Source organism: Schistocerca gregaria, chromosome 1 (assembly GCF_023897955.1).
Source record: "Schistocerca gregaria isolate iqSchGreg1 chromosome 1, iqSchGreg1.2, whole genome shotgun sequence".
NCBI classification, from domain to species: Eukaryota; Metazoa; Arthropoda; class Insecta; order Orthoptera; family Acrididae; genus Schistocerca; species Schistocerca gregaria.
Genome location: NC_064920.1, coordinates 253,800,917 through 253,813,072, shown reverse-complemented (window position 1 = coordinate 253,813,072; position 12,156 = coordinate 253,800,917). Strand labels below are relative to the sequence as shown.

The following is a 12,156-nucleotide window of genomic DNA, read 5'->3' as shown; positions in this document are numbered from 1 at the left end:
TTTTCTTCCACGGCGAATTTGGATGTTTCCACTCCACACTCGGCCATTTTCTCTCCGGCTCGTAATGTTGGCTCCATGTTTCGTCACAAGTAATGATCCTGTCTACGAAGTTGTCCCCTTCGTTACCATAGCGATCCAAACGTTTTTTGCAGATGTCCAAGCGCGTTTGTTTATGCAACTGTGGGAGTTGTTCTACGACCCATCTTGCACAAACTTTTTGAAGCCCAAGTCTGTTGTGGATGATCACGTAGGCAGAACCGTGACTAATTTGCAGGAGATGTTCCACTTCGTCAATAGTTAATCGTTTGTCTAAGAGAATCATTTCAAGTGAACTCTCAATGGTTTCTTCATTTGTGGCGGTAAACGGCCGCCCGGCTCCTTCATTGTGCGTAACACTTGTGCCAATTTTCAATGCATTCCTAGACATTCCGTTGTGGCAAAACACTGTTCCCGTACAGTACCGAAAGTGTACGATGAATTTCGGCCCCTGATACGCCTTCCGACCACCAAAAACGGATCACTGAACGTTGCTCTTCTTTAGTGCAAATAGACAGCGGATAAGCCATGATTAACAGCACGGCAGCGATAACGAAACTAACCTAGCAGCTTGAAAATTGCAAAGATATAACAACAAATCTAAAAGCATGTGTCATCAACGTAAAACGACAGTACTACCAAAATAGTCAAAAATATAACTAAATTCCTGATAGTAATTGACTTACCCGCCCAGATTGTCTAGTAAACCGGAGAGCGTTTCGGTAATGATCAACGAACTCCTAGTACGCTACAAGAGAGGCTTTGTGCATCACGGGGAGGGTTACTGTTGAATATATGACAACGTATGTCCCAACAAGAGTGGGGAAGATATTACTGCCCTCCACATATGTCACGCAAAATGACCACGAGGAGAAATTCAATGAAATTAGATGTCATACTGAAGCGAAAGGAAGAAAAAAGAGGGGAATTTATAGTTGTATACGCTGGTTTACAGGAAGACCCCAGCTTCCTAGATTACTGAAATAAATAAGACGCTGTAGGAAGTCGTTGTCTATTAAACGAGAGGTGATAATAAAGAGTTTGATTATAATAAAGAGAAAATCTCGCGCAGGGGGGGGGGGGGGGGTGCGGAGTGGCCAATTGGTTTGAGGCCCCATGTCACGGATTGCGCGGCCCCTCCCACAGGAGTCCTACCTCGCGCATGGGCGTGTGTGTTATTCGTAACATAAGTCAGTTTAAGTACTGAGTGTGAATGTTTTAAGACTTGAGGACGAGTTCATTGACAGTAACATGATTATATCTGTAGAGAGGAGTAAGGCCGCAGTGTTTTCAGGTGATTCCGTCGATATTGATGAAGATGACTTTCTACTTGTGAATTATTCGTTAATTATGTGGAAGAAACATCATGGTATTACTTTTCCATGCAGGGTTTTACTGTATTAAAACTGTGTCTGGTTTGCTCTGTTTATTTATTTTTAATTACCAGTTTTAATCTCATGATTAAACAATAAATAGAGAACTAACGAGGTTTACTTCCATTATTCCGAAGAGGTCAACATTTTAGAGCTACATCGTCTTCAGTTACGATCCGGAATTCTGTTGCACCAAACTTCGGCAGAAATTTTTCCCAGAAACCTTTCGTCAAATTTATCAAAACTTTCCAACTGTCCTACTTTTTTAAGTAATCAACAGACGAACCTTGCAGTTATGAAATGAGAGTTATTCTCGTTTCCCACGAGTGCACGATATGTGAAAAAGCGGTAAAATCTCTACAGAATCACTAAGGACTCTCACGACACAGATGTATCACATTACTATTGAAGGGAGGAAATTCGTTTGTTTGTGACTAAAATATGAGAAAATAAATACAAAAATAAATAGCATTGGGGAACTAGTCATAGTATACATTAGAAATTAATTTATAAGTCTTTTCTCGTGCGTCTTTGGAGACAATTATTCAATTATAAAAGCCGTCAAAATTTTCTTCTTAATATACTGAATTTAGTAAGTTAAATTAAAATGTCCCTTTTCCGGTACGACTATCGACGGTATTTTTTTTCCTTATACTTTTGATGATCTACCATACTAACGACTTTAAATACAGCTCTTTCAGCAACCTGTATAGATTCATACATGAGCAATAGTTCAGTTGGGCAAGAATGAAAGGGAAATCTAGTGTTTTCCTCCTAAAAAGTTCATTGCTATATTGGTCTTAAGTGGCTGAGAGTAGGAGACATAGAGCTGTATAAATTATAATCATCGTATAAATGAAACTACCTTACAGCTTAGAATTGTGTGACGGTCTGGTATTCGAATCCGATACGTTGTCATTCGTGACCAGTGCTTTCACCTACTGAGTTATCCCGATATGGCTCCTACACTCTTTCACAGCTTTACTTCCAGCTGAACCTCTTGCCCTACATTACAAACTTCTTCACAGACGTTCTCCCGCATACGTTGTGCGACTAGCGCTTCAGCAGTGAAGGACACTGTAGATAAATAGCGCACACTCGACTAGAGAGTGGAAGAATGATTCTGGAAACAATCTTTTAGGCTATTCCTCCGCAATGTCCTTTCTTCAGGGACTGCTAATCAAGCGATGAATGCAGCAGAGCTTCCGTAATGCTTGAATGTTAGGAGATGAGGTCTGACAGAAGTAACGATCTGAGGAATAGCCATTGGCGATGCCTGAATAGCTCAGCCGGTAAGAGCACTGTTTAATATTTCTGGGGGATCTAAAATTTAAAAACCTCTCTCACACCGGTCTGATTTAGCTTCACTGATCAGGATAGTAAAAAACATGCGTATATTAAGGGAATTTTCATTCACAAAGCAGGCTTATCACATTCACACAGTTCAATATTGTTCTATCCTGATTAAATTGAGCTTAACTTAAATTCCATAAGGCAGTGAAGCAATTTCGAAGTCTCGGTGCGACGAAAATTGTCAGTCGATCTTCTGAAAACATTTGTAATAATTATTAACTTTCGGTGATCACATGGGGAAGACCGGAGATCTGCTGGTAAGACCCAGTTAGCCCATTTATTGAAAGTAATGAACTGGATCTCATGAGCGTACAAAACGGCAGGTGCGTCCAGTGTAAATCAGACATTCCCCACTGATCCCGTGCAACAGAGCGTAGTAAGCAGAAGACACTGTCAATAATAATCAGTTAAATAATACGCGAACACACTTACTTTAGTATAGTTCATGTATTACATTCCGTCTCATACAGAATCTCATCAAGATGGCGACTAGCTCAACAATACATACATATACGTCTTCCTTCTTTCACGGCTAATCGGCAAGATCTGAATCATTCTTTTCATCAGAGAAAACATAGATAGCAGAGAAGCTATTCCATGGAGTAAATGCACGCTCCAAAGAATAATAGGGCTTAAAACTACTTTGCATTGATAATCATCGTATATTAAAGTTTAGGAATCGGTAAGATAAGAAGAGTTATTTGGAGATATGGAGTTATATAATTTATAAAATTTCTGAAAATATCGCGGAGAGACCACTGCAGGAGACATTACAACTGCCCGTGAAAGGCAAGGCTCCGGTTGGTTGGTTGGTTTGGGGAAGGAGACCAGACAGCGAGGTCATCGGTCTCGTCGGATTAGGGAAGGACGGGGAAGGAAGTCGGCCGTGCCCTTTGAAAGGAACCATCCCGGCATTTGCCTGGAGCGATTTAGGGAAATCACTAACGCTCCGGGTCCTAGTCTCGGTCCAGTATACAATTCTAATTTACCAGGAAGTTTCATAACAGTGCGCACTTGTTGTTAACCCTCTCTGCGTTCCTTCAGCAATGAGAGTACAATTCTCCCTGAGTGAGAAGTAATATGATCATAGCCCCATGGTGAACACGTAAGATGTCTCGTCAGAAAGGGGACAATCGAGGTTGGTCTTATCCGTGTTTGCAGTTCTTTGGCCCTTAGAGACTTAGAACATTCTGAACAGTGGATAAGTTCTCGTCAACTGGAACTCGTACTAAGTATACTGCTACGTTGTTCAGAGGAGCCCTCCATCTGTTTCTCGTCGCTCCCCAAAGCTACTGGCCGTGCGTGGAAATATTGCTGGACAGAATCCGTTTCGAGAGTCTTTTTCTTCCAGAAGGGTAGCTCTCTTAAGGCAGTTTCTGGTAGCACCAGTCTAGTTAGTAAAAGAGTGATGTACGCATACAGGCATGGGAAACTGAATTACAGCCACCTACAGTGTTTGGAGCGATCGCTCCAGTCCTCTAGGAGAGTACTTCTGAATGTCACAGGGGCGGCACAGAGATTTTTGCAGTGACTGTCAGTGAAATAGTCGAGTATAGTTGAGTAAGATCAACTTTTTTAAGTATTTTTAATGGCACAGTGAATACTTCATTAAATCTGAGACATCCAGTCGTGCAAATTTTAACTCTGTGGAGCTACACAAAACAATTTGTAGTTGTTGAGGGGGAGGATGGAGGAGGGAAGAAACGAAATAATGTGGTAAGCTGGAGAATGTTTGAGTAGATCTGGAAGGAAGGATGTACCTGCGGATGGAATTCGTCGTTGGGTAGTGGGTGTTGAAACAGCGACGGGAGGAAATGCATAAGGTGGATTTATGATTACTGGGTAAGATGCTGGGTTCTGGTACCGGTTTTCCCATTAATGTTTGGGTCCGAAAGTGCTACAAGAAGAGATGAAGACGTGAGGTAATTTAGCTCTGGATGTGATTAGAGGAAAGCAGACAGACGTGGACAGTGAGCATATGTGCTTATCTTTCTAAGATTTCAACGCATTTTTAGAATTATGAGAGGTGGAGGAACAGGGGATATTAGCAGCAGTTTTAGTAGTTTTGTGTTTTGTTATTGAATGGCAAGGAGGTGTGCACTCAATACTCGATATCTGTCAAAGTTCTGTCCCAAATCCCTTACTGTGTTAGTGGGAGGGACGGTTTGGTTGTAGACGGCGAGATATCAATTTGGACGACGGAAATACCGAAGGCGCGGCAGAAGATGATGGTTTGTATTTTCGGTGAGTTCATTTGGATTTTCCACTGCTCCACCGGGAGATGCAAGTGACGCTGAAGGGAGACATGGGAGATTTGAATAGTAAAGAGGGTAGTTGGGTAGGTGGTGTCGCCAGCATATTGCAGAAGTAGGAAAGGAGTAGAGAATTGGTAATGTCAGCAGTGTACTGGTTGTGTAGGAAAGTGGATAGGTCAGAGTCTTGAGAGAAATGGGATGTGTGCTGTAGCAGCGACAATGCTTTGTATACCGGGTGAGTCACCTAACGTTAAGGCTGGATATATTTCGTAAACCGCATGAAATACTGACGAACCGATTCCACAGACCGAACGTTAGGAGAGGGGCTAGTGTAATTGTTTAATACAAACCATACAAAAATGCACGGAAGTATGTTTTTAACACAAACATACGTTTTTTAAAATGGAACCACGTTAGTTTTGTTAGCACACCTGAACATTTAAACAAATACGTAATCAGTGCCGTTTGTTGCATTGTAAAATGTTAATTACATCCGGAGATATTGTAACCCAAAGTTGACGCTTGAGTACCACACCACTCCTTCGATGTTCGATCGTGTGTATCGGAGAGCACCGAATTACGTAGGGATCCAAAGGGAACGGTGATGGACCTTAGGTACAGAAGAGACTGGAACAGCACATTACGTCCACATGCTAACACCTTTTTATTGGTCTTTTTCACTGACGCACATGCATATTACCATGAGGGGTGAGGTACACGTACACACGTGGTTTCCCTTTTTAATTACGGAGTGGAATAAAGTGTGTCCCGACATGTCAGGCCAATAGATGCACACAATTGCAATCTCTGGCGTAATGAATGTCGTACACGCCGCAGTACATCTGGCGTAATGTCGCCGCAGGCTGCCACAATAAGTTGTTTTATAACCTCTGGGGTTGTAGGCACATCACGGTACACATTCTCCTTTAACGTACCCCGCAGAAAGAAGTCCATAGGTGTAAGATCAGGAGAACGGGCTGGCCAATTTATGCGTCCTCGACGTCCTATGAAACGCCCGTCGAAGATCCTGTCAAGGGTCAGCCTAGTGTTAATTGTGGAATGTGCAGGTGCACCATCATGCTGATACCACATAAGTCGACGCGTTTCCAGTGGGACATTTTCTAGCAACGTTTTCAGATCATTCTATAGAAACGCGATGTATGTTGCAGTGCTCTCCGATACGCACTATCGAACAGCGGAGGAGTGGTGTGGTACTCAAGCGTCAACTTTAGGTTACAATATCTCCGGATGTAATTAACATTTTACAATGCAACAAACGGCACTGATTACGTATTTGTTTATATGTTCAGATGTGCTAACATAACTAACGTGGTTCCATTAAAAAAAACGTATGTTTGTGTTAAAAATCATACTCCCGTGCATTTTTGTATGGTTTGTATTAAACAATTACACTAGCCCCTGTCCTCTCGTTCGGTCTGTGGAATCGGTTTGTCAGTATTTGATGTGGTTTACGAAATATATCCAGCGGTAACATTAGGTGACTCACCCTGTATTTTTGATAACTGTTGCATCCTTGAGCCCCCAGTTCGAGGTGTAGCCTTGTCCGGTTAATGGCTGACGCTACAGATCACTTTATTAATAATTATAGTACAGAGTTACATCACCAGTTAGAGTTACATTCTCAGCAAGTACACCAAGTCCTGTAATCCATACATGTATTTTTCATCATTACTAACTTTACGACAAGATCGTGCATACAATGTAAATGGCATATTGCTATATACATAACTAGGTCTAGACTGGGATTTTGCATCTACTCCTCAATGCCAGGTCTTGTAGGCGATGACATCTCGGTCGGCGAATGATTCCAATCCAGGTAAAGAGGCATTAGTGTGCGCGTCCGGGATAACGCCTGCTTGCTGGTGTCTGCAGAATCTAAGTCCCTTATCATCTCCGTTACGTAACCAAGGCCGTTCGCTCCCTAAATAAGCGGGCTGTGCACGACAGCGGAATCATTCCGCTGTGAGCTCTATCTGCAGCAGCATTGAAGCACTATGCCTCGTCGACGTTTGTATCGTCAGCGCCGCCACCGCATGCCTGTCTACAAACACATATTAAGCCTCGAGCATAAACTTGGCACATCTTCATGTGCTTAGTTCATATAGTGGGCTATATCTGTGAAACGTTCTCCCGCTCTCGACTGATCTGGTTGAAGCTAACGCGTGCACCGTTGATGTTCAATGATCTCTCACGGTTAATTTATAGAAGGGCGGAAGACCTCGTGGACAGATTCTCGGGGATGCAGCCTATCTTCGAGGAATTTGATCGCATACCATCGACCTTGCTTTCACGTGTAATGCGAATCTGTTGCTGGGGAAATCCGTTCGCTTGTAAACCGCCCCGTGTCAGCGCATTTGGTCGCAGCCAGATAGTGCCCCTCTGGAATGTGGAGTCCTCTGAGGTGTCTTCCAGTGCTGGGCCGTCTGTGAGTTGGTGGGTGGGTGTGTGCAGGTGGTGCGCATGCTGGTGCTGGTGGTGGCCATCTTCGCGAGCTGCTGGCTGCCCTACCACGCCTACTTCATCTACGCCTACCACGACCCGGCGGTCGCCTCCAGCTGGTACGTGCAGCACCTCTACCTCGGCTTCTACTGGCTCGCTATGGCCAACGCCGGTGTCAACCCTGCCATCTACTACTGGATGAATAATCGGTGAGTAACGAAAGCCTTGTCTTCATTCGGTACTTGCGCTCTTCGTCATCTTGCAAATCATTTTCCACGAACTCGTACATGTGGCAGGCAAGACTACTTTGAATCTTCATCTACATATTACCTCCACCATCAAATGGTTCAAATGGCTCTAAGCACTATGGGACTTAACATCTGTCATCAGTCCCCTAGATTTAGAACTACGTAAACCTAGCTAACCTAAGGACATCAAACACATCCAAGCCCGAGGCAGGATTCGAACTGTAAGTAGGCTGTTTAGGTTTTCTTATTGGTAACGCCACGTAGCGCTCTGTATAAGAAAATCACTGGCTGTGCTGTGTGCAGTCAGTGGCTGGTTGGCATTGTTGTAATACTCGCCATGGATGTGAACAGCGCGTAGCGTTGCGCAATTGGAGGTGAGCCGGCAGCAGTGGTGGTTGTGGGGAGAGAGATGGCGGAGTTTTGAAATTTGTAAGACTGGATCTCATGAACTGCTATAAATATTATGACTTTTGATGATATTAAGGTAAATACATTGTTTGTTCTCTATTAAAATCTTTCATTTGCTAACTATCCCTATCAGTAGTTAGTGCCTTCCCTAGTTTGAATTTTTTATTTAGCTGGCAGTAGTGGTGCTCGCTGTATTGCAGTAGTTCGAGTAACCAATATTTTTGTGAGGTAAGTGATATGTGAAACATATAGGTTAATGTTACTCAGGGCCATTCTTTTGTAGGGATTTTTGAGTCAGATTGCGTTGCGCTAAAAAAATATTGTGTGTCAGTTTAAGTAAAGTCTTGTAAAATTTTTCTAAGAGGACGTTTCAGAACCTACGGCCGTAGCAGCTGCGTGGTTCCGGACTGAAGCGCCTAGAACCGCTAGGCCACAGCGTCCGCCAACTCCACCATCAGTTCCCATATTTCCTAGATGAATATTCTGTACGTAGTAAAACCACCTACCGTCAATAACCTTGGCTTATTTTGTTATGCATAAACTCTAACCTAAAATCAGTTTTAATTGTTCTCGTATAAATATGTTATAATGACAAACTAATTTTACATATTTAAACAAAAATTACTTGTCTACAAGTATCTAGAGTACATAAATATTCAACAGCCCTGATTACACGCAAATGTCGGAAGAATCAAACCGAGCGAGATGGCGCAGGGGCTACCACACTGAACTCGCATTCGGGAGGTTGACACTTCAAATATCAGTCAGGCCATACAGATTTTGGTTTTCCGTGATTTCTCTAAACCACTGAAGGAAAATGCCGGATGGCTCCTTAGAAAGAGTACAGACGATTTTGTTCTCCATCCTTCCCTAATCAGAAAAATTGGAAATTTGTGGTAAGGTGTCATGGGACCAAACTGCTGAGGTCATAGGTCCGTAAGCTTACACTGTACTTAATCTAACTTAAACTAACACGCTAAGGGCAACACACGCACACACACCCATGTCCGAGGGAGGACTCGAATCTCCGACGGGGCAGCCCTAACCCGAGCTTGTGATCCTTCCCTAATGACCACGTTGTCGACGGGACGTTAAACACAAACCATCCTTCCTTGAATCTTCCTTCCGAAGACTCAATCAATGCTTCATGTAGACTCTTTACATCATCAGGGAAACGTCTGTTATGACATTCATTTACAGTGTGCCTCATTATCTAAATATCACCATAGTCTCAGGTACTGTCAGTGTATGCTGTATTTCCACTTGCCTTCTCCAGTATTAAGCTCTAATCACACCTCCCTAAGATGAAAACTGGAACTGTAAAATTTAGTTCGTCAATAAATTAGAGATTCCGTATTTAGCTTAGAGCAGTGCACGTCAGAGAAAACTACTTTACACATACATCTATACTCTTAACGATGTGTAATGGAGAATGTTTCTGGTACCATTATCATTGCCATCTCTTTTCAGCTCCATTCGCGAAATATGGAAACGCTAACCGTCTGTAAGCCTCCATATGTTCCCTGATTTACCGTGACGGCTAATTCACAATAACTACACTTCTGGAAATGGAAAAAAGAACACATTGACACCGGTGTGTCAGACCCACCATACTTGCTCCGGACACTGCGAGAGGGCTGTACAAACAATGATCACACGCACGGCACAACGGACACACCAGGAACCGCGGTGTTGGCCGTCGAATGGCGCTAGCTGCGCAGCATTTGTGCACCGCCGCCGTCAGTGTCAGCCAGTTTGCCGTGGCATACGGAGCTCCATCGCAGTCTTTAACACTGGTAGCATGCCGCGACAGTGTGGACTTGAACCGTATGTGCAGTTGACGGACTTTGAGCGAGGGCGTATAGTGGGCATGCGGGAGGCCGGGTGGACGTACCGCCGAATTGCTCAACACGTGGGGCGTGAGGTCTCCACAGTACATCGATGTTGTCGCCAGTGGTCGGCGGAAGGTGCACGTGCCCGTCGACCTGAGACCGGACCGCAGAGACGCACGGATGCACGCCAAGACCGTAGGATCCTACGCAGTGCCGTAGGGGACCGCACCGCCACTTCCCAGCAAATTAGGGACACTGTTGCTCCTGGGGTATCGGCGAGGACCATTCGCAACCGTCTCCATGAAGCTGGGCTACGGTCCCGCACACCGTTAGGCCGTCTTCCGCTCACGGCCCAACATCGTGCAGCCCGCCTCCAGTGGTGTCGCGACAGGCGTGAATGGAGGGACGAGTGGAGACGTGTCGCCTTCAGCGATGAGAGTCGCTTCTGCCTTGGTGCCAATGATGGTCGTATGCGTGTTTGGCGCCGTGCAGGTGAGCGCCACAATCAGGACTGCATACGACCGAGGCACACAGGGCCAACACCCGGAATCATGGAGTGGGGAGCGATCTCCTACACTGAATAGTGCACGGTTCATCCAAACCGTCATCGAACCCATCGTTCTACCATTCCTAGACCGGTAAGGGAACTTGCTGTTCCAACAGGATAATGCACTTCCGCATGTATCCCGTGCCACCCAACGTGCTCTAGAAGGTGTAAGTCAACTACCCTGGCCAGCAAGATCTCCGGATCTGTCCCCCATTGAGCATGTTTGGGACTGGATGAAGCGTCGTCTCACGCGGTCTGCATGTCCAACACGAACGCTGGTCCAACTGAGGCGCCAGGTGGAAATGGCATGGCAAGCCGTTCCACAGGACTACATCCAGCATCTCTACGATCGTATTCATGGGAGAATAGCAGACTGCATTGCTGCGAAAGGTGGATATACACTGTACTAGTGCGACATTGTGCATGCTCTGTTGCCTGTGTCTATGTGCCTGTGGTTCTGTCAGTGTGATCATATGGTGTATCTGACCCCAGGAATGTGTCAATAAAGTTTCCCCTTCCTGGGACAATGAATTCACGGTGTTCTTATTTCAATTTCCAGGAGTGTATGTGGGATAAAGTAATATGTTGCCTGACTGTTCTTGAAACTTATGCATTCGGTATTGGACCAGTAAGCTTTGTGATACACAACGCCTCGCTTTTGATGTCTGTCATTAAAATCTAAAAAGCGTTCTTTCCCACATGCTCATACTTACCAAATAAGCTCGCGGCGGAGCGCACTACTCTGGTTTGTATCTTCTCAATACTAACATTCTAAGCTGATATGAATACCAGACTGACTAGAGATACTTTTGAATAGTTTGAAAGAGTGTTTTGTAACTTGTTTTTCTCGTGAGGGAAATGCGTTTCCTGCCAGGCGCAGTGGCCGGGTGGTTCTAGGCGCTTCAGTCCGGAACCGCGCGACTGCTTCGGTCGCAGGTTCGAATCCTGCCTCTGGCATGGATGTGTGTGATGCCCTTAGGATAGTTAGGTTTAAGTAGTTTTAAGTTCTAGGGGACTGATGACCTCAGATGTTATGTCCCATAGCGCTCAGAACCATTTGAACCAATTGCGTTTCCTTAGGAGTCCTGCAACGAATATCGGTGTGTATCATCTACTTTTCCTATAAGTGATTGCATGAGGTCATTCTAATTTATATAGCTACGGGTGCCTACTCTTAAATGTTTCATGGTTTTTTTTCGATGTCCGATTTTAACGCCAGTTTCTTTTTAGCTGTAAATCCTCTGCCTAGTTTGATGCCACTCGCCACGAATTCTCTTCCTGTGGAAACCTCTTCATATCAGAGTAGCACTTGCATCCTATCTCCTCAACTATTTGCTGGCCGTATTCCAATATCTGTTTCCCTCTTACAGTTTCTACTCTCTGCAGCTCTCTCTAGTATCATGGAAGTTATTCCGTGATGTCTTAACAGATGTTCTACCATCCTGTCCCTTCTCCTCGCATACATTCCTCTCCTAATTTTCACATTCCGATGCTCTTCTGTTCTGGGTTTCCTACAGTCCTGGAGTTACTACCAAACAATTCTGTGCTCCAAATGAATTCCACTTTTGTACCTCTCTTTTATTTCCCTCTTTCCTCCTTCGATGTACAGACTGACCTGTAGGGGCGAAAGAATACATCAGTCTC

General features: G+C 44.5%; 1 protein-coding gene across 1 annotated transcript in view; it reads left to right on the top strand.

Annotated features, from left to right (window-relative positions):
• LOC126341035 (tachykinin-like peptides receptor 86C) overlaps positions 1–12,156 on the top strand; it is a 145,508-nt gene that overhangs the window by 68,678 nt on the left and 64,674 nt on the right. The window contains exon 3 of the mRNA XM_050001747.1: positions 7,490–7,686. Coding sequence (XP_049857704.1) covers positions 7,490–7,686 — 197 coding nt within the window. The remainder of the gene's footprint in view (positions 1–7,489; positions 7,687–12,156) is intronic.